The sequence below is a fragment of the Adiantum capillus-veneris genome, chromosome 2 (genome assembly GCF_014529385.1).
Source record: "Adiantum capillus-veneris isolate H3 chromosome 2, ASM1452938v2, whole genome shotgun sequence".
Classification (NCBI taxonomy): Eukaryota; Viridiplantae; Streptophyta; class Polypodiopsida; order Polypodiales; family Pteridaceae; genus Adiantum; species Adiantum capillus-veneris.
Window position 1 is genome coordinate 8,122,795 of NC_140932.1, and position 23,751 is coordinate 8,146,545.

Consider the following 23,751-nt stretch of genomic DNA (forward strand, 5'->3'; position numbering starts at 1 on the left):
CTAACACTCTCACACCCTTGCATTTTCAAAGGTTAAAAAACAAACCCTCTACCAGCGCTCCTCTGTCTCTGCGCGTACTCTCTGCACAGGCTGCAACTCGCTACAACCAAGGTGCCCGCCTGCTGTGCCCACACCTCTCCTGTCTCTCCTCTTTCACCGCCCAGCTCGACATGACAGCCCCCCACCCCTCGCCCTGCACCCGCTCTTGCTCTCGGCCTCGCATGCAACCCCCTACGAACATGGTCACCTCTCCATCCTGCTTTGCCGCAGCTTCACCTCGACACAGTCTAGCACACGTCGACTACACATACTCACTACACCCATAGGAGCTTATCTGATCGTTGGTGCATGCCGACCTACCTTCATCCTCCCAACACAACCCACACCCCCTGGAGCATCTCCTTCGGATTCCTCCCAATTAGCATTTTTCGAATATCGAACAGACATACACATATATATACAGTTGGGTCTACGATTCCTAAAAGGATTAATTCGTGCGTGAGATTCTCAGCGAATCTTGCAGTTCCAAAGGAAAAGTGCCTCGGACTGCCGCCATCATAGAGATCATGATGATTGCAAGGATATGTATGGTGACAATGATGAACATAGGAGGGCATTCACCTCAGGAACTTGAGCTGCTCAATGCTTACGGAGGAGGTAGGGTTTCATGTGTCATGGATCATGGCTGCTTTATGCGGATTTGGTTATATTGCGGCGTGCTTGCCAACCGGTATTCAGTCAAATTGACCCAGTTGACCAAAAAGATACGTGGTCAATGTGGTGTTGACACACCTCGAACTCGCCACCTGGACGCTCCCAACCAACGGCTCTACCACTACACCCGCAACCAGGCGCTTGAAGAGGGTGTGTATAAAGCTACGAAAGTTGTTGGCCCCTCCAAAAAGTGCGTGATTGGCACAGTTGGTCATCTACACCTACATGGGGGCAAGCACCCTGATATTTAACCATTGCCGCTTTGTGCATTTGGTAAGACACCTACAGTTGGCCATTGGTCAAAGCTATCAATACAGGGGCAATCCATGAGAACCAAGTTTTAGTTGTGATCGAACAAACTATTTAACACAGATTATACAATTTCTAGCAGAGTACTTTTTTGACTGTAACATTTTCACTCTTGCAAGAAGAACGTTTTCTATTGAGATTGTGTATGCAAAGCAACTAGATAGTGACTATCTAGATAGCTACTATTATGTGGTATATTTAATTGAGCCAGAAGGAGATAGATAGCCTTCTCTTTTCAACAAGACAGGAACAAATTGATAGATCTGGTATGAGAATGTTCTAGTTGACTATACTCCCAGCTTATAGTGCCCTTCCTAGTGAAACACAAACAAGAATTTCTGATGCATCACCACCAAGAAAGTGAAAGTGGTGGTTGTAACCAATATTGTAGAGGCATCTTTAACCATTGATGGTATCTAGTTCTATGTAGTAGATTTAGGTTTTGCTAAGCGGAATGTCTACCCAAGCTTGGGTTAGATTCACTTATCATCACACCCATTTCTGAAGCTTCTGCAAAAGCAGAGAGCAGGGCAAGCAACCAGAACGGGACCAGGAAAGTGCTATCGCTTGTACACGGAGAGCATATTGTACAGGAATGAAATGTTACCAACAACTGTGCCTGAAATTCAGAGAATAAATTTGTTACCAACAACTGTGCATTGATGTTGCCTCACGTTTTTTCAATTTTCACGAAAGTGCACATCTTTGGAGGGAGCTGCATCTTCAGATTTGACGCCATTGCTATTGCTTTTGCTATATTAAAACTCCAATATACTTGAAGGTGTGGACATAATTGGAATCGAGAAACGCCTATGTATGTCTAGTATGTACTATCCTAGCTACTATCTAAATAGCTATAGCTATTTATAGCTATTCTATCAGACGATTTTTTCATTTCTTGTCATACGAATCAACGAAGATGCTTTTGTAAAAGTTTAAATGAAAGCTAAAGAGAAGGGGGGGGGGGGGGGATGGAGTCTCGCATGAACGTGGCACGTGGGCGAAATAAGAAAGGGAAAGAGAGAGATTTTCTCTGTGTTCAAAGGAAAAGTGGCTTTTTTTTTTTGAGGCCCTAGTAGTGTTCGGGAAAAGTGTGTCTCCGTGTAAGGCAAGTGGAAAAGGAGAAACTCCGTCTCTAAATAGAGGAAACTAGTCTTCCTTGGTGGCCTTTGCTATAGAAATTGGCTGATAGAGTTTAGTGTCGCAGGTCAGAGACAATATGTTACCATATAGTAGATTTTATTGTAGAGATATGGAACAAGGACATCAACCACCTAGGAATAAAATAACCATGTACAAAGTGTATTGAGTACTTCTATACATGAGTTGAATTTCCAAACTGTGAGAAAAGAAGTGCGTCTCTATTTGATATATAGATTCAATGATCGAGATTGAGCATGTACTAGTGAGGAAAACATGTGGTTAAACTAAATTTAAGGAAGCATTAACAAATTAAAAAATACAAAAGTATCAACATACTAAAAATTGAACTGCACTTCCGACATGGTAATCGTGTATGGGTATCGTCCAATTGTGCAAGTCTGAGGACGATGTTTGAATCAAGCTACATAAAAGTAATGTGAATAGTTAAACATTTCGTCTTGCAGCTATGCTCAAAATGAAAATGCTAGATATACAATGCACGTCATGCATAAGTTCCATACAGCAGTATGGCGGAGAGTTAGCACTCTGGTCTCTCCAAAAATGATAAGCAATGGAAGGCGTTCCCTACCCCGTAGCATTTATATGTTGTGCCAAGCAAACACATAGACATGGGGAGTCATCCATGTACTCATGTGTAATGGATGGTGCAGTGAAGATACGGAAACTGGCTGCTTTCACCACTTGTACTCTTCTCCCATGGTCACAACCTGATTAGCCTTCCTGGAAAGCATCCAAAAAGCAGGGAACAATTGACACAAAGGGGCCCTATACCTAAGCTCTTGGCTCATAGTGTTCGTGAACACCTCGAGGGTTTGCTTGATGGCCCTTCCAGGGCCCCAACAAAAAAAGGCCTCCACTGTCTCGACATCCATGCGGCCTCCAGCAAACTTGTCCACCGGAGTCTCCTTCCTGGGGTCCTTTACAACAATTTCTATGAGTGGGTTGCATAGCTAAAAGTCTTCCAACATCGCAGCAGGAGGAGGAATCGGGCGACGAAGGGAGTGAGGGGAAACTGCTAAACCCTCCCTGTTGAAAAAGCGACATTTAGTTATTGTTGGCTTTTCAACGCTGTCTGATTTTCAATGTCATTGGCCTTAGCTATTGGTCGTCCAATTAAAATGAAGGGCAATAGTCTAGATCATGCCAAGCGGCCATCTCCCACCTCTAGAATGCAAAAAACGACATTAGGGTAAGGGGGCCAATAGGGGAACACCTTAATTCTAGGGGTCACTTGGGGGGTCATTTCAACAAATTTTCATTAGGTAAGCATTTGGGCAGGAGCGCCACGTGTTTCTCTACAAGGGTAACTAAGCTAATGAGATTCTGGTAATTTTAGGTGGGTCAATTGTAAGTTTTTTTGAAGTCTATGTAAAAAAAGTTGGAGAGAATGAGGAGATGGACCTGACCCCCCAAACGTGTCTACACTCAAGGTGTGGCAGATTGGCCCATCACCAATAATAGCTCAATTGAAAACCACCACAGGACCACTAGAGGGCACCCACGTGGACATGCGTTATCGACTTGGTAGACAATTGAGTGCCCATTAAGGCTGGGTTCAGACGGGGCGGCGGAAGAGAGAGAGAAAGGGGCGTGCTTCCTCCATGGCAACATCTCATTGGCTGGCAAAAAGCAAAGGTATTTCCGGACCCACCATTTCATGAGCGACCCTCCCACCCTCGGAAATGAGGTACTTCCACCCGAAAGCTGCACATCTTCAGCCACGTAGGAGATTGGTGCAATTCCAGCCATTGATTTGGTGTTGACCACTCAAACAACTCACCCTCCCTCCGCTTTGTGTGAATTCTATGGGTGGCGGAACAGGAAAATGCATTGTACTACCGCCGCCCCGTCTGAACCCACCCTAAAATGCTGCAGCGGTCGATGCTAAGTAGAGAGCACGCACTCACCTACCTTCCCCCGTGCTGCAGTATGCGGCTATGTCCCTCTCTCTTCTGTGCATCAAGCGATGCTAAGCAGTGAGCAAGTACTCACCTACCTGCCCCCGTGCTGCATCATGCGGCCATTGCCCTCTCTTCTACGCACGAGCAGGCTACCAAGCTAGGTGGCCGAGTCTATCACCTTCAAGCTTAGTGCATTTGCCTGCAACTAACAAGAAACCCTCACTTGCGCAGCACGCCTGGCAAAGCCTAGGAGATAGACTACATTCTCTATTGGAGTGCCGTTTAGAACGGCAGCAGCTTGCCACATAAACCCCAGCAGCTTGACAGATTGACGCCACCAACCCTGCATCCGCATCCCTCATGAGCAACACATGCCAAAACAACACATGCGCCCTGCATGAGCAACACACGCAGATGTAAGTCCTTCCACAAGCAACAGCTCACTGAAGTCCCTGTAAGTCCCAAGTGTTAAAAGAAATCTCCAAGCCATTTGGGAGGAGGCCTTCTCCATGACAAAATTCCCAGCAAGAGCCCTGCGTCTGAGCAACACTAGCCAGAATAACACAGCCCCCTCATGAGCAATGCATGCGCATGTCAGTACTGCTACAAAGGCAACTACTTGAGCTGTGAATAGTGGCCCGCAGACGCGAAGCCCTTTTCGCCTTCACCAGAATTGTTCACTTATCCAAGGGGAGGAGTTGTTGCCACAACAAGGCATGCTGTAGCAACACGCAGCATGCTCTTTGTCTTCTACAAGCCCAAGTAAGTCTCTGGGAATATACCTTTTTCTATCAAGGTTTAAAGCACTCGCAATCTGTGAGAGAAAATTGTGTTTGATCTAAATCGTTTGCATGCAGGAACCATACTTGGGATAGAGGACATGGATACCGCATGCATGTGGAGTACAACCAGATGTGTGTTTTATGGTGAGGCCCTTGCCTCACTCAGCAATCAATAGACATCTTCTATTTGATGGGGTTGAAAGTGATAAATTGCATGAGAAATGAAATTTGAAATTCCTAGTATAAATGAAGTTGTGAATCTGATTTTTTGAATTTGATTACTTTTCTTGTAAAGTGGCACAAAACAATAGTAGATTATGGAAGAAAGTTGCATACAGCTTGGGTAATACTTTTAAAAAAGGTTTTTAAGATTCTGTCGTGGGCAGATAAAAGATGCGATTATGAAGCAAACTTTTACATGGGCTAGGTAATTGTTACAAAAAGTTTAGATGCAAGTGCAGTGACAAAATTGGGTTAAGATACTCGACGTGATTGACGAAGCTTTTCCATCCTGTGTCTTTGCGCATAGGCTTGATAAGGTAGATCGACGTGAAGTGACTGTAGTCGAAGACCTTGTACTGACCCACCTTCCGATAGGATAAAGTGCAAACGATCCTCTACAATTTGATGTTGAAGCTCCCAATGTTTTCTAACCTACTTTGCCTGTTGAGCTTTGTAACAATTATTGGTCTATAAAGCTTGTAAATAGCGGAAAATAACTTAACATAGTGAGCATTTCATTAAAAGAAAATTCCTAATGAGCATACAAGAGTGCTTGGTTGGAGATAACAACATTATCATAACACCTAATTAGTTTGGCATAACAATACTTGAAAGAGAGAGAGAAATACACTACAAGAGGTTGTGTGCTCTTGTGACGCTGTTAGCGACGGAAATACACTGGGTTTTTATAACCCCCGGCGTCGCTAAAACCGTCGCTACGAGCGTCGCTACGAGAGCGTCGCTATCTGTGTCGCTATATAGCGACGTTCATAGAGACGTTCATAGCGACGCTACAGAGCCATAAATAGCGACGCTTATAGCGACGCCTGAAAGAATTTTTTTTTGGTGGCAGGACATTGAATGCCCTGCCACCCATCAACCATATTGTACTTGATTCACTTTTTAAAAAAAGTGCAAGGATAGATAATAGACCCAAAATAGTCACCCACAAGACGCATTGTTTGCAAAATTGACAATTGTACACATCATAGGCAAAATGAATTGATTGGCAAATGTAATAATGACAATTGTACAACATCATAGACATAAAGAATTGATTGGCAAAAGGAACTGCGGTGACAAATGTAATAATATACATGGTTCAAAAAGACGTATAAAATCCGTCTCATGATACATAAGCTATGAGAAACCCTAAACTAATGCTATCTAGCTACGGCTAAACTGACGTCGTTTAGTCAGACGTCTCATCGCGTCCAAGCGGCGTATCTGTCGGATTCTGCAAAAAAAGGCAATAAGACAGCTTTCAGTAAGTATAAACATATAACGACATTTATAAAACAATACAAAAAATAAAAATGAGTAAACCCTAATACTAACCATGCCGCCGCGAGATCTGAGAATGTCCATCAGGGCGTTTAAGCCCTTCCTGCCTGCGTACTCGCGCTCGTATGGTGTGGGATCACGTCTTGTCATCGACCACTGTCAAAACATACAAAGATTTCATTATATTAGAATTAAAAAACTCATAAACCCTAAACTATCGAACATAAAGAGCAATGCGAAAACACTTACAAAATCGGCCTCAAATGATGCCCATCCACCGCTCCCCAAGTGGTGCGAGCTCCCTGCCTCTACTCGCGCTCTGGCTGCATCCTTTTGTTGCTTCCACTTGTCGGGATTCTCGCGCGCTGCTTTCTTCGCATTCTTCCAATCTTCTTTGGCCAGCCAATCTGGCCTGTTCCACCCATTCTTGATTGCTTTTTGCACTTCGGAACGCTTGTGTTTGCAGTATTCGCGCATTCGAATCTTCATCAGGTCTTCATTGAAGCGCTGATCCCGTGTTGGAACGGGAAACTCATCATGAAGTATGATGATGACTCTGTTTTTTAAATCACTTGGTACTTCACTCCATTTGTTTAGTATGTAGTGTCTAAACAGCTGAGAGCAAAGACCACGCATGCGCGAGATCACCTTCTTGCCGTCATCATCCATGATGATGCCACCGCTGATGTCGATGGAGTAAGGCAAGCCCTCTGGCCGGTGACGCGTGAACCTAGGTGTTTCGGCAGGGGTCTCTAGCGGCGTGTCGATGGGGGTACGGACGTCAGGTGTCTCCACCGGCGTCTAGGCCCCGAAGCGAGGAGTGTCGAGTGGGGTGGCTCCTGGCGGAGTAGGTAGAGGTGTGTAGCTTCTAGGAACAGTCAGCCGTGCAAAACCTGGCGTAGATGGCGATGCTGTGGCTGGTGTGGGGGCGGGCAAAGAAGGGGAGGGTAAAGAGCCTCGTCGAACACGAGGCGGTGTGGAGGCATCGGTGACGGAATCCCCACAACAACCGCCACCGCCACCACTAGAGCGCCGGTGTCTAGACGAGTGTGAAGCTCGTCTCGTCGACGCCGAAGCTTCGGATCGCGCCGAATGCTCCGAAAGAGAGGGAGATGCGGATGGAGTAAAAACGCGCGATGATGCGCCAGAGTGATGACGCTCCACGTACCACTGTCTCTGCTGCGGTGACAAAGAAGAAAGAAACTCCTCATCATCCATACCTGCATTAAACACACGAATATTTAAACTTAATATTGAATGAATAGAGTAGACAATGACGCAAAGACCATTAAATACAATGACGTAATGACGCATATAAATACAATGACGCAATGAATCGAGTGATAGAAGAGGCAAGTCGAAAACTCAGAATTTTCAATCAAAAGATGTGAGCGCGAGTAGAAAAGAGCGTTATACACCATGGAAGGTACTTAGAGAGCCAGAGCTTTTACAACACGGAGCAAAATTGTTCAAATACAATATTTGTGGCTTTAAGAGATCTCTCTCTCATCCTCGCATAACTCAGCATAACTTCCTATATCTATATAGAGCTCTCCGTTTAAACACATATCCTCTGTTTCATTTTGTAGCTCCTCTGCATGCACCCCATATAGAGTAGTAGCATCTTGATGCTCGTCTGGCACCACCGCAGCGGCTTCTGATTGAGCATCTTCTCTGATCTCCTCCATTGATGTCGTTGTGATTGGTACATGGTAGCCTTCATACGTCCTTGCACTATGAGGGGCTACCTCTATGACGTACCACCAGTTTGATGTAGACTTTGTAGGATGAAATATTACCTGCCAGAGCCACATAACTTACATGAGAGCTTTCAAGCACATAACTTGTAAAAGGGGGATGTTAACTATTTACATACTTACTTGTTCACAATGCTCGGGTAGTACGAAAGTGTCTCTTAGGTCAGTCCATTTCTTAGTAGAATCCACCTCAAGAAAACCAGACTCTCCTCTACGCACAGTAGCGTTGCGACCCTCCATGATTATCTTGAACCATTGCACGTCGAACAAGTCGACAAAAAATCCTCTGTAATCGATCCTCAAAATCTCTTGCAGCGTGCCGAAGTAAGTGAGTTCCGCCACCACAGGATCTGCATCAGAGGAACGTCGTCGACTAGACTGTTCAAATTTTGCCATGATTCCACAATCTTGAGTAAAATGCTTTTTGTCGATTCGTTCCACCCTAAAATGTCGACCTTTACACCATGCTGCTGTGTATGACTTATACTACAACGAACAAAGGTTATGAGTGGCCGTTCAAACGTTTATAAATAAAGTCACTTGCTAGTTGTACATTGCAAACTTACCTTGGTCGCGCAACCCCGAGAGTACTCCCACTCTTCTTCAGTCACTTCGTCACCGCATTGTTGTGCGCTTTTCAATTGGTTGTGTAACCATCTTAAGGTCATGAAGGTTGGTAGGCTCTCCAGAACCGCTGGATAGTGCATCGGTGGTCGTCTTCCCCGTCTCCACTCGATTCGTGCCCTTTGTCGCTCTTGCTTTGCATCCTCATATTGTGAAATCCACTTTTGCATCACTGGATTGTGAAGCATGCAAAATCGGTTGATTTTAGCCTTTAGATCTTCCGTCATCTTCTTCTCAACACCGAGATTGCACATGACAATCCCAGATATGCGCTCATCATCTATGGTTCACCATAGCGTGTCCCGAGATTTATCAAATCCGTCTAGCCACTCTCCAATGTACACTAGGGACTCTGATACCAACCAACCTTCTGCCATGCTACCCTCCGGACGTGCCTTTTGACGCACATATCCCTTAAGCGTTTTCATGAAACGCTCTAAGAAGAACATCCATCTGGAATGAACTGTGCCAGCTATTTCCACCTCATCAACTATGTGAACAAGAAGATGCACCTGAATGGTTAGCATTGTAGTAGGAAAATGTTTCTCAAACATGCACACAAGCTCCGCAGCATTTAGTTTGGCGAATGGTATGGAGTCTACGTTGATCTCCTTTTGTGAGATCCATTGCACCAGCTTTGCAAGTTTGTAGATTGTGTTACGGATGTCGAGAGACAAACATCCCTCAATGGCAACCGGTAAAATAAACTGTAAAGTATGTGCAGCAATGATATTAAAGTCCACATTTTATGCAATGATATTAAAGTCCACTATGAACGTACCTGACACATTTTATGCCAATCGTGTGACTTCAAACCGGTAAGCTTTCCTTCTTTAGTAAAACACGTTCGGAGCGAGTGCATTACGCCAGTGGGGGTCCGCAAAGATCGAATGGTCTCTTTTACTTTGCGTTCTTGGGCTCCTGTGAAAATCCATGGTGCTTTAGGGAGTTTTATCGATCCATCAGACGCTGTTTGCGGCCAATATTGCTCCATACGATCCACATTTCTAAGGTCAACTCTGGCTCCCAAAGTATCTTTCTTGCCGGTCAAATGGTCCCATAGTAGATTACCCACATTCTTGAATATGTGCATTGGATCGAGCAAGTGATTGATCATGAGTCAGGGCCAGACTATCTCTATGGTAACTCGTACCATAGAGATAGTCTCTTCATCCCTGGAGGCAATCCGTCATCGCACATCTCCTTCTGCTCTAACCATGCTTGTGCAGACATCCTTGGTGGCTCTCTTCCCAAAAAGCCGTCGCGTAACACATGATTCTCTGGAAGATACGCTTGATGACCTTCGTAGATTTTCTTCTTAAGTGAGGGTGCCCTACGTGCATTCAGTCTAGGTCCACATGTGACACATGCTCTGTATCCGCTTGTTTGAAGCCCTGCATGTATACACATGATAATAGATCAACTATGGGAAAAAACAAGATTTACAGTGTCTGAGTGAGGAGTGTCAATAGATCACCTGAGCATTCTGTTAGCCCGGGATAGTCATGCATAGTCCACATTAGAATGCCTCTGATCAAAGCATTCCGTCGTCCTGTGTGTCGGCTCATATCCACCACCTCTATGCCAATCCACAATTGTTGTAGCTCTTCCAATAGTGGACGAAGATACACATCCATATTCCCCACTTTATATCGCCCTGGCACAATCAAGCTTAGCCATAGGTGCCCCTTCTTCGTAGTCAACCACGGGGGAATGTTGTAGTTGACGATGACAACGGGCCATACACTGTAAGATGTAGATCTTTGACCAAATGGATTTACGCCATCCATAGCCAGGCCTAAGCGCAAATTTCGAGCTTCCCTGGCAAAATCCGACCATGTTCCATCTATATGTTTCCACGCTACGCAATCTGCAGGAATTCATAGCACACCATCCGAAGATTTATTCTCCTCATGCCATGATGCTAGGGTGGCCATGGACTTACATTCAAAGAAATGCTTGATGCGAGGAAGCAGAGGGAAATGTCGCAAAACCTTTTGTGGAATTTTTGTCCCGTGGAGATCTACTCGATATCTTTCGGAATCACATTTCGGACACTTCTCCATGTCTATGTATTCCCCTCTGAAAAGAATGCAGTCATTAGGACAAGCGTGGATAGAATTGTAATCCATCCCCAAGTTTCGCAAAATCTTTCTTGCTTCATCTCGGGAATCTGGCATCACATTGTCAGCTGGTAGAATGTGCTCTTTCAGCAATCTACACAACATAAAAATATGATACAGTCGTGTAAAAATCTATCAGATCATTATACACCATGAGTTCTATTAAAGTAAACTAATTGTAATAGATCACCTGAAAAGCGCTGTGACGCTAGTGTCACTCCATCCAAACTTTGCCTGCATGTTGAGAAGAACCAGGAGTGCTTTCAATCTAGACATACGTGCTCCATTATACAATGATGTATCGGCTTCACTTTTCATATCATCATAGATAAGCCTTTCTGAATCCATGATCGTCTCGATCATTTCATCAATCTCGGGCTCAAACATTGCCTCGTTGGGAATGTGCTCTGCATGATCATCCCTCGAGCTGTCAGAGGCTACATCTTGTGGCCTCACATATGCTGCTTGACCAAAGCGCCTGCGAACACATCTATTGGGTTGCAAGATTGCTGCTTGTTGGCCAGCGTCAGAGTCCGACGAGTTATAATTGGCAACAACTCGATCTATAATAGATGGATCGAACTCGCCAAATTCGCGAACGTGCTGCAAAGAAACACGTCTTGTCCGTCGCACAGCATGCTTGCATTGATTACAAGGACATAAGACCCTCGTTGAGAGATAGGTGTTTCGGTTGGACGGTCCCACATCCTCGTCGCTACTCATAATGAGGATAAAAAACTTATAACCTGGACAAAAAATTTAATATTCTATTGGCATTCTTCGTCTTATCTCTCTCTCTCTCTCTCTCTCTCTCTCTCTCTCTTTACCTCACATTCTCTAGTCATGTCTAATCCCCGCACACCTCGGTCTAGAGGTGCACGGAGATCAGAACCACCGAGTTATAATCTCGTTTTTATTGGTCAATACCTATATTTGTGGGTACAAGAAATCTACACACCCACGTCTACATGATACTGCATGTAGTGGACAAAACCCCTTTGCCTCTTCTCTAGCTGTAGCACTTCACTTCATCTTAACATCTTTTCACAGTAGATCTTTTCACTGTTCGTCTAACTCTAAACCCTAAACCGTAAGTAATTCTTGCGTGGACTCGATCTAACGTAAATAAGCGTAAATCTAAATAAACGTAAATCTCACTACAAGAGGCTCTTCACATTAGCGACGCTCACACAGCGACGCTCAAAAAAAAAAATCCCGGCGTCGCTATGAGCGTCGCTATAAGCGTCGCTATGAGCGTCGCAAATTTCTTTGTAAATTTGCGACGCTCATAGCGACGCTCATAGCGACGCCAGCTGGGGTAAAAAAAATAACCGAGCGCGCCCAAAAACTCAGATCTCAGATCTGAGTTTTTCGGCGCCCTCAAGCAAAGAGCAGGTAACGCTCTCCCTCACTCTCTCTCTCTCTCTCTCTCTCTCTCTCTCTCTCTCTCTCTTTTTCTTTTTCTTTTACACACACACACACACACACACACACACACACACACACACGAGGAGAGGAAGGAGAGCCAGGTATGCTCCTTCCCTCTCCTCATTCTCATGTTCCCTTCCCCTCTTTCTCTCTCCATCGCGCTCTCTCTCACACACACACACATACACACACACATATAGTGTTTTTGAGAGAGAGAGAGAGAGAGAGAGAGAGAGAGAGAGAGAGAGAGTGCAAAAACGCACACACATACATAAACAAAGAATGCACACACACATTGAGAGAGAAAAAGAGAGAGAGAGCATGCATAAACAAAAAACGCACGCATTGAGAGAGGAAAAGAGAGAGAGAACATGCATAAACAAAAAACGCACACATTGAGAGAGGAAAAGAGAAAGAAAACATGCATACGATCCAAAAAAACGCACACACATTGAGAGAGAAAGAAAGAGAAACTAAGGGAGCGTCGTAGGAAACTAATTAAAATTAAAAGACCTAAAGATCTAGCCGACGAGGAGTTGAACTGAAGACCTATTATTCAAGAGAGAAATGGCATAATCAATCTATCATACTTGGCATGGGTGATAGAAAGGTTATACCATTTATCTCTTTTTATTGGCACACACATCCACACACGCGCACACACACAGGAAGAAGAGAGTTATAACGTCGTAGGAAACTATTTTAAAAGACGTTAAAGATTAGGTTATATGTAGACTTACATTAAATTAGATTTAGGTTTATTTTTAACTAGATTTACATTTATTTAAGCTAGATTTAGATTTATGTTATATTAGATTAGATGCGGGTCTCCATAGACTGCGATGCCTGCATGAAGCGGGTGAAGAAAGCCCTCAATGGAATATAGGGTATTGCTGCCTTCACTCATAGTGGGCTCCGTCGATCCAAAAGTACTGGTGAAATGTCTTCAGAAGATAGGGAAGAAGGTGGATCTTCAGGGCGGCAAGAGTCACTACATCCCCGACACAATGACCATCTAGACAACCTCTAGTCATTAGACTTACGTTAAATTAGATTTAGCTTTATTTTTAGTTAGATTTACGTTTATTTAGATTTACGCTTATTTACGTTAGATCGAGTCCACGCAAGAATTACTTACGGTTTAGGGTTTAGAGTTAGACGAACAGTGAAAAGATCTACTGTGAAAAGATGTTAAGATGAAGTGAAGTGCTACAGCTAGAGAAGAGGCAAAGGGATTTTGTCCACTACATGCAGTATCATGTAGACGTGGGTGTCTAGATTTCTTGTACCCACAAATATAGGTATTGACCAATAAAGACGAGATTATAACCCGGTGGTTCTGATCTCCGTGCACCTCTAGACCGAGGTGTGCGGGGATTGGACATGACTAGAGAATGTGAGGTAAGAGAGAGAGAGAGAGAGAGAGAGAGAGAGAGAGAGAGAGAGAGATAAGACGAAGAATGCCAATAGAATATTAAATTTGTTGTCTAGGTTATAAGTTTTTTATCCTCATTATGAGTAGCGACGAGGATGTGGGACCGTCCAACCGAAACACCTATCTCTCAACGAGGGTCTTATGTCCTTGTAATCAATGCAAGCATGCTGTGCGACGGACAAGACGTGTTTCTTTGCAGCACGTTCGTGAATTTGGCGAGTTCGATCCATCTATTATAGATCGAGTTGTTGCCAATTATAACTCGTCGGACTCTGACGCTGGCCAACAAGCAGCAATCTTGCAACCCAATAGACGTATTCGCAGGCGCTTTGGTCAAGCAGCATATGTGAGGCCACAAGATGTAGCCTCTGACAGCTCGGGGGATGATCATGCAGAGCACATTCCCAACGAGGCAATGTTTGAGCCCGAGATTGATGAAATGATCGAGACGATCATGGATTCAGAAAGGCTTATCTATGATGATATGAAAAGTGAAGCCGATACATCATTGTATAATGGAGCACGTATGTTAGATTGAAAGCACTCCTGGTTCTTCTCAACATGCAGGCAAAGTTTGGATGGAGTGACACTAGCGTCACAGCGCTTTTCAGGTGATCTATTACAATTAGTTTACTTTAATAGAACTCATGGTGTATAATGATCTGATAGATTTTTACACGACTGTATCATATTTTTATGTTGTGTAGATTGCTGAAAGAGCACATTCTACCAGCTGACAATGTGATGCCAGATTCCCGAGATGAAGCAAGAAAGATTTTGCGAAACTTGGGGATGGATTACAATTCTATCCACGCTTGTCCTAATGACTGCATTCTTTTCAGAGGGGAATACACAGACATGGAGAAGTGTCCGAAATGTGATTCCGAAAGATATCGAGTAGATCTCCACGGGACAAAAATTCCACAAAAGGTTTTGCGACATTTTCCTTTGCTTCCTCGCATCAAGCATTTCTTCGAATGTAAGTCCATGGCCGCCCTAGCATCATGGCATGAGGAGAATAAATCTTCGGATGGTGTGCTACGAATTCCTGCAGATTGCGCAGCCTGGAAACATATAGATGGAACATGGTCGGATTTTGCCAGGGAAGCTCGAAATTTGCGCTTAGGCCTGGCTATGGATGGCGTAAATCCATTTGGTCAAAGATCAACATCTTACAGTGTATGGCCCGTTGTCATCGTCAACTACAACATTCCCCCGTGGTTGACTACGAAGAAGGGGCACCTATGGCTAAGCTTGATTGTGCCAGGGCGATATAAAGTGGGGAATATGGATGTGTATCTTCGTCCACTATTGGAAGAGCTACAACAATTGTGGATTGGCATAGAGGTGGTGGATATGAGCCGACACACAGGACGATGGAATGCTTTGATCAGAGGTATTCTAATGTGGACCATGCATGACTATCCCGGGCTAACAGAATGCTCAGGTGATCTATTGACACTCCTCTCTCAGACACTGTAAATCTTGTTTTTCCCCATAGTTGATCTATTATCATGTGTATACATGCAGGGCTTCAAACAAGCGGATACAGAGCATGTGTCACATGTGGACCTAGACTGAATGCACGTAGGGCACCCTCACTGAAGAAGCAAATCTACGAAGGTCATCAAGCGTATCTTCCGGAGAATCATGTGTTACGCGATGGCTTTTTGGGAAGAGAGCCACCAAGGATGTCTGCACAAGCATGGTTAGAGCAGAAGGAGATGTGCGATGACGGATTGCCTCCAGGGATGAAGAGACTATCTCTATGGTACGAGTTACCATACTGGCCCGACTCGTGATCAATCACTTGCTCGATCCAATGCACATATTCAAGAATGTGGGTAATCTACTATGGGACCATTTGACCGGCAAGAAAGATACTTTGGGAGCCAGAGTTGACCTTAGAAATGTGGATCGTATGGAGCAATATTGGCCGCAAACAGCGTCTGATGGATCGATAAAACTCCCTAAAGCACCATGGATTTTCACAGGAGCCCAAGAACGCAAAGTAAAAGAGGCCATTCGATCTTTGCGGACCCCCACTGGCGTAATGCACTCGCTCCGAACGTGTTTTACTAAAGAAGGAAAGCTTACCGGTTTGAAGTCACACGATTGGCATAAAATGTGTCAGGTACGTTCATAGTGGACTTTAATATCATTGCATAAAATGTGGACTTTAATATCATTGCTGCACATACTTTACAGTTTATTTTACCGGTTGCCATTGAGGGATGTTTGTCTCTCGACATCCGTAACACAATCTACAAACTTGCAAAGCTGGTGCAATGGATCTCACAAAAGGAGATCGACGTAGACTCCATACCATTCGCCAAACTAAATGCTGCGGAGCTTGTGTGCATGTTTGAGAAACATTTTCCTACTACAATGCTAACCATTCAGGTGCATCTTCTTATTCACATAGTTGATGAGGTGGAAATAGCTGGCACAGTTCATTCCAGATGGATGTTCTTCTTAGAGCGTTTCATGAAAACGCTTAAGGGATATGTGCGTCAAAAGGCACGTCCGGAGGGTAGCATGGCAGAAGGTTGGTTGGTATCAGAGTCCCTAGTGTACATTGGAGAGTGGCTAGACGGATTTGATAAATCCCGGGACACGCTATGGCGAACCATAGATGATGAGCGCATATCTGGGATTGTCATGTGCAATCTCGGTGTTGAGAAGAAGATGACGGAAGATCTAGAGGCTAAAATCAACCGATTTTGCATGCTTCACAATCCAGTGATGCAAAAGTGGATTTCACAATATGAGGATGCAAAGCAAGAGCGACAAAGGGCACGAATCGAGTGGAGACGGGGAAGACGACCACCGATGCACTATCCAGCGGTTCTGGAGAGCCTACCAACCTTCATGAGCTTAAGATGGTTGCACAACCAATTGAAAAGCGCACAACAATGCGGTGACGAAGTGACTGAAGAAGAGTGGGAGTACTCTCGGGGTTGCGCGACCAAGGTAAGTTTGCAATGTACGACTAGCAAGTGACTTTATTTATAAACGTTTGAACGGCCACTCATAATCTTTGTTCGTTGTAGTATAAGTCATACACAGCAGCATGGTGTAAAGGTCGACATTTTAGGGTGGAACGAATCGACAAAAAGCGTTTTACTCAAGATTGTGGAATCATGGCAAAATTTGAACAGTCTAGTCGACGACGTTCCTCTGATGCAGATCCCGTGGTGGCGGAACTCACTTACTTCGGCACGCTGCAAGAGATTTTGAGGATCGATTACAGAGGATTTTTTGTCGACTTGTTCGACGTGCAATGGTTCAAGATAATCATGGAGGGTCGAAACGCTACTGTGCGTAGAGGAGAGTCTGGTTTTCTTGAGGTGGATTCTACTAAGAAATGGACTGACCTAAGAGACACTTTCGTACTACCCGAGCATTGTGAACAAGTAAGTATATAAATAGTTAACATCCCCCTTTTACAAGTTATGTGCTTGAAAGCTCTCATGTAAGTTATGTGGCTCTGGCAGGTAGTATTTCATCCTACAAAGTCTACATCAAACTGGTGGTACGTCATAGAGTTAGCCCCTCGTAGTGCAAGGACGTATGAAGGCTACCATGTGCCAATCACAACGACATCAATGGAGGAGATCAAAGAAGATGCTCAATCAGAAGCCGCTGCGGTGGTGCCAGACGAGCATCAAGATGCTACTACTCTATATGGGGTGCATGCAGAGGAGCTACAAAATGAAACAGAGGATATGTGTTTAAACGGAGAGCTCTATATAGATATAGGAAGTTATGCTGAGTTATGCGAGGATGAGAGAGAGATCTCTTAAAGCCACAAATATTGTATTTGAACAATTTTGCTCCGTGCTGTAAAAGCTCTAGCTCTCTAAGTAGCTTCCATGGTGTGTAACGCTCTTTTCTACTCGCGCTCACATCTTTTGATTGAAAATTCTGAGTTTTCGACTTGCCTCTTCTACCACTCGATTCATTGCGTCATTGTATTTATATGCGTCATTACGTCATTGTATTTAATGGTCTTTGCGTCATTGTCTACTCTATTCATTCAATATTAAGTTTAAATATTCGTGTGTTTAATGCAGGTATGGATGATGAGGAGTTTCTTTCTTCTTTGTCACCGCAGCAGAGACAGTGGTACGTGGAGCGTCATCGCTCTGGCGCATCATCGCGCGTTCCTACACCATCCGCATCTCCCTCTCTTTCGGAGCATTCGGCGCGCTCCGAAGCTTCGGCGTCGACGAGACGAGCGTCACACTCTTCTAGACACCGGCGCTCTAGTGGTGGCGGTGGCGGTTGTTGTGGGGATTCCGCCACCGATGCCTCCACACCGCCTCGTGTTCGACGAGGCTCTTTACCCTCCCCTTCTTTGCCCGCCCCCACACCAGCCACAGCATCGCCGTCTACGTCAGTTTTTGCACGGCTGACTGTTCCTAAAAGCTACACACCTCTACCTACTCCGCCAGGAGCCACCCCACTCGACACTCCTCGCTTCGGGGCCCAGACGCCGGTGGAGACACCTGACGTCCGTACCCCCATCGACACGCCGCTAGAGACCCCTGCCGGGACACCCAGGTTCACGCGTCACCGGCCAGAGGGCTTGCCTTACTCCGTCGACATCAGCGGCGGCATCATCATGGATGATGACGGCAAGAAGGTGATCTCGCGCATGCGTGGTCTTTGCTCTCAGTTGTTTAGACACTATCTACTAAACAAATGGAGTGAAGTACCAAGTGATTTAAAAAACAGAGTCATCAGCATACTTCATGATGAGTTTCCCGTTCCAACACGGGATCAGCGCTTCAATGAAGACCTGATGAAGATTCGAATGCGCGAATACTGCAAACACAAGCGTTCCGAAGTGCAAAAAGCAATCAAGAATGGGTGGAATAGGCCAGATTGGCTGGCCAAAGAAGATTGGAAGAATGCGAAGAAAGCAGCGCGCGAGAATCCCGACAAGTGGAAGCAACAAAAGGATGCAGCCAGAGCGCGAGTAGAGGCAGGGAGCTCGCACCACTTGGGGAGCGGTGGATGGGCATCATTTGAGGCCGATTTTGTAAGTCTTTTCACATTGCTCTTTATGCATGTTCGATAGTTTAGGGTTTATGAGTTTTTTAGTTCTAACATAATGAAATCTTTGTATGTTTTGACAGTGGTCGATGACAGGACGTGATCCCACACCGTACGAGCGCGAGTACGCAGGCAGGAAGGGCTTAAACGCCCTGATGGACATTCTCAGTTCTCGCGGCGGCATGGTTAGTATTAGGGTTTACTCTTTTTTATTTTTTGTATTGTTTTATAAATGTCGTTATATGTTTATACTTACTGAAAACTGTCTTATTGTCTTTTTTTGCAGAATCCGACAGATACGCCGCTTGGACGCGATGAGACGTCTGATTAGACGACGTCAGTTTAGCCGTAGCTAGATAGCATTAGTTTAGGGTTTCTCATAGCTTATGTATCATGAGACGGATTTTATACGTCTTTTTGAACCATGTATATTATTACATTTGTCACCGCAATTCCTTTTGCCAATCAATTCTTTATGCCTATGATGTTGTACAATTGTCATTATTACATTTGCCAATCAATTCAGTTTGTCTATGATGTGTACAATTGTCAATTTTGCAAACAATGCGTCTTGTGGGTGACTATTTTGGGTCTATTATTTACCTTTGCACTTTTTTTAAAAAGTGAATCAAGTACAATATGGTTGATGGGTGGCAGGGCATTCAATGCCCTGCCACCAAAAAAATATTCTCTCAGGCGTCGCTATAAGCGTCGCTATTTATGGCTCTGTAGCGTCGCTATATGCGTCGCTATACTCTTCTGTGAGAGCGTCGCTATAAGCGTCGCTATAGGCGTCGCTATGAGCGTCGCTATATAGCGACGCCTATAGCGATGCTTATAGCGACGGCTATAGCGACGCATATAGCGACGCTCTCGTAGCGACGCTTTTAGCGACGCTTATAGCGACGCCGGGGGTTATAAAAACCCAATGTATTTCCGTCGCTAAGAGCGTCACAAGAGCACATAACCTCTTGTAGTGTCTAACTAAAAATAAAGCTAAATCTAATTTAACGTAAGTCTAATGACTAGAGGTTGTCTAGATGGTCATTGTGTCGGGGATATAGTGACTCTTGCCGCCCTGAAGATCCACCTTCTTCCCTATCTTCTGAAGACATTTCACCAGTACTTTTGGATCGACGGAGCCCACCATGAGTGAAGGCAGCAATACCCTATATTCCATTGAGGGCTTTCTTCACCCGCTTCATGCAGGCATCGCAGTCTATGGAGACCTAAATCTAATCTAATATAACGTAAATCTAAATCTAGCTTAAATAAACGTAAATCTAGTTAAAAATAAACCTAAATCTAATTTAATGTAAGTCTACATATAACCTAATCTTTAACGTCTTTTAAGATAGTTTCCTACGACGTTATAACTCTCTTCTTCTTGTGTGTGTGCGCGTGTGTGGATGTGTGTGCCAATAAAAAGAGATAAATGGTATAACCTTTCTATCACCCATGCCAAGTATGATAGATTGATTATGCCATTTCCCTCTTGAATAATAGGTCTTGAGTTCAACTCCTCGTCGGCTAGATCTTTAGGTCTTTTAATTTTAATTAGTTTCCTATGACGTTAAATTAGTTTCTCTCTCTTTCTCTCTCAATGTGTGTGCGTTTTTTTTGGATCGTATGCATGTTTTCTCTCTCTTTTCCTCTCTCAATGTGTGCGTTTTTTGTTTATGCATGTTCTCTCTCTCTTTTCCTCTCTCAATGCGTGCGTTTTTTGTTTATGCATGCTCTCTCTCTCTTTTTCTCTCTCAATGTGTGTGTGCATTTTTTGTTTATGTATGTGTGTGTGCGTTTTTGTTTTTGTTTGTACTCTCTCTCTCTCTCTCTCTCTCTCTCTCTCTCTCTCTCTCAAAAACACTATGTGTGTGTGTGTGTATGTGTGTGTGTGAGAGAGAGAGAGGGAGAGAGAAAGAGGGGAAGGGAACATGAGAATGAGGAGAGGGAAGGAGCATACCTGGCTCTCCTTCCTCTCCTCGTGTGTGTGTGTGTGTGTGTGTGTGTGTGGAGAAGAAAAAGAGAGAGAGAGAGAGAGAGAGTGAGGGAGAGCGTTACCTGCTCCTTGCTTGAGGGCGCCGAAAAACTCAGATCTCAGATCTGAGTTTTTGGGCGCGCTCGGTTATTTTTTTACCCCAAGCCGGCGTCGCTATGAGCGTCGCTATAAGCGTCGCTATGAGCGTCGTAAATTTACAAAGAAATTTGCGACGCTCATAGCGACGTTGATAGCGACGCAGGGAATTTTTTTTTGGAGCGTCGCTGTGTGAGCGTCGCTAATATGAAGAGCCTCTTGTAGTGATAGAATAATTGACATCTATTGAGGATCGGATTTACATGGACCGGTTCCCCCTCCATTAGGCATTTGTATTATAACTTCTCCCATTAAGAGAGACTTTGTACAATACAATTCTTTGTGTTCCTTGGTAAAAACTCGTCGGTGCTATGAAGATGGAAGCTTCATGCACCAAACTTACATGTGATAACACATAACATCAGTTACTCGTTGGTCTCAGACCCAAGACCTCACACACCTTCGAAGATGGTGAGAGCTAGCGGGATATGAGAGTAGATCTAGAGGAAGAAGGAGTATTCTTACGAGAAAGAAGTATTTCCTCACTTAATTACTCTTGTAGCTTTGCTTAGCTTAGTAATTAGATAATAGAGGAGAGAAGCATGGCATTGAAGCTTAGCTCTTGGTTGGATTTGCATTCCATATCCAAGAGTTGTTGGTGTAGGCCTCCATTCTCAAACTTGGAGAAGAAGATGAGCTTTCCATTGAAGCTTGGAGAAGGAGATGATTTTCTTGCTCTACACATGAGTTGTGTGAGTGTGTGTGGAATAATGCCCTTCCAAAACAGCCCCCTCTCTCCTCTTGAGCATTTATAAAAATAAAATTTTAGTTTACACCAACTAACTTCTCATTGGTCCACCTCTGTGCCCATCCAATAGGATTCAGGCAAGAATTGGGGGTTTCTTTGCATGCCTGACATGTGTCCTCTTTACTTTGTGGAAAGGGTAAGCTTAGGTGTATAGTGTGTGTGTGTGTGTCTAGTCCTTATTAAGCTTTGTCATCTTCCCAAAATGTTTTTGCTTTTGTCCTCTAGCTTATTGGCCTTTTGCACACACACAAAGCATCCAATTCCATTTACAATTGACCATTGGACTTTACACTTTGAAATTTTGAAACTTAACCTTTTGGAAGTCTTAATGGGCTGAACCCTAAGGTCTTTGGAGCCCATTCATTGCACATTGCTCTTGTGCAGATGGTACCCCTTTGGATCCCTACTGTGGGCCCCCTACTATGACCAGTCTGCTAGCTTTACTAATAATCTAGCTTTTTCTCCCCTTGTACTTCCCCATATTAAATGATCAGTTTAACATGAGAAAGTTATTTAGGAGAATTAGATATTAGTTATTATGACAAGCTTCCATCCGAAGTTGTCTAGCAGCATCTCTCTATGCTTGAAGTTGCAATTTTCTTTTCTCCCTTTCAAGTCGCTTCTCTCCCTTTGCTCTAGCCACCTCCTCTTTCTTGAAATTTTTGGCTTTCATACTCTCAATGTATTGTGCAGATGTGAGAATCAAACTATTCATGTAAGCTACAAATGGCTCGTGATTAATTTGTCGAATGCAAACCTCTATAGGCAGCACCCTTAAAATGTCAATAATCCGATTGTTCTCTTTGTCTGATGGTTGAGTTGTTAGAGGTGATGTTTGGTATTTGGAATTTGATTGCAATGATTTAATGTTTGTTGTGTTCCTCCCAATGTTGCTTGTGTTGGGTGTGATGTTGATGGGGTTGAAACATCGTGTTGGCCTTGATTAGAGTTCTGCAATCCCTGTTGCATGCTAGCTGTAAACACTTGTGTTGAAGCTGGCGTTTGTGGCCTTACTACATATGCCTTGGCTGGTATTGGTGTTTGAAAATTGAGCAGGCTGCTTTCTCTTGGTGTTGCTACTTGCATTTCATCCCTGCTTTCTAGACCACATACATCATCTTCCAAAAGCTGAGTAAATGAAAAAGCTTCACGAGTGTGCTCATGTTGTGAAGACATGCTTTCATCATACTGACCAACCATTCCGTTCAAGGCTTCAACAACTTCATTTTCGTTTGAGATATGTTGGTTATCAAGCTGTGCATACATACTTTCTTCAAATCGATTAGCCATCCACTTCAAAACTTCAATTGCTTCCTCTTCGTTTGAGACATGCTCGGGAGTAGTTGGTACTTGAGATAAAATCTCCTCAGGAACAAAACATGTTTTTTCAGCCAGATTTATGTGGTTGCATGGCATTCCTTCAAACTTTAATGCAGTAGGATCGAGAGGCCAAATCCCTGCAGCCTGAAATCCGGCTTTGATGTTACCCTCCGTGAAAGACAATTGCATAGCCTTTGTGATTATACTAGGTATCTAAATAATTGATGCCATACTATGTATGTCCTTGTTTCCTAGTACTAGGTGTCAGATGAAGTTCTCATGACCTACAAGATTACAGTCGAAGCGTCAATAAGCTAGGGAGGAAACTACAACCAACTTGAAACTAGCTTATCATCCATATGCTAGGTCATGGTTTGAAATTACTGCATTGTATAAAGGTTGGAGCATGCAATATGACATCTTTGCTCACAATTTAAAAATATGTCCCTCCCGCACGGCGGCATACCTCACATATATAGCAATAAACGAGATCAACAGACAAATGAAATAGACACTCCTTCTGCTCTCACTTATGTATTATCGTGGGTGCTTTGCCATCAGAGCAGCAACAACAAGACTTAGCAGCATTGCCTCTACAATCCATTACTAGTTCAAGATACCAGTCCCGAATCGATAGTATCCCCTCTCTATTCATAAGACCGATGAGTGATATTTGGACATTAAAAAGGCAGATATTATAATTATAGACGAGGTATCCATGCTAATCCAAACGAATTTTGACCTT

The 23,751-nt window shown here is 44.0% G+C and overlaps 1 protein-coding gene across 1 annotated transcript; it reads left to right on the forward strand.

Annotated features, from left to right (window-relative positions):
* The first annotated feature begins 4,075 nt into the window (after window positions 1-4,075).
* Window positions 4,076-22,385, forward strand: LOC147462338 (uncharacterized). Its single transcript, XM_086493324.1, has 4 exons — window positions 4,076-4,850; window positions 4,946-5,014; window positions 17,820-18,727; window positions 22,380-22,385. Exons 2-4 carry the CDS (start codon window positions 4,969-4,971, stop codon window positions 22,383-22,385), a joined length of 960 nt encoding a protein of 319 aa, XP_086349450.1. The 5' UTR covers window positions 4,076-4,850; window positions 4,946-4,968.
* Window positions 22,386-23,751: the final 1,366 nt, after the last annotated feature.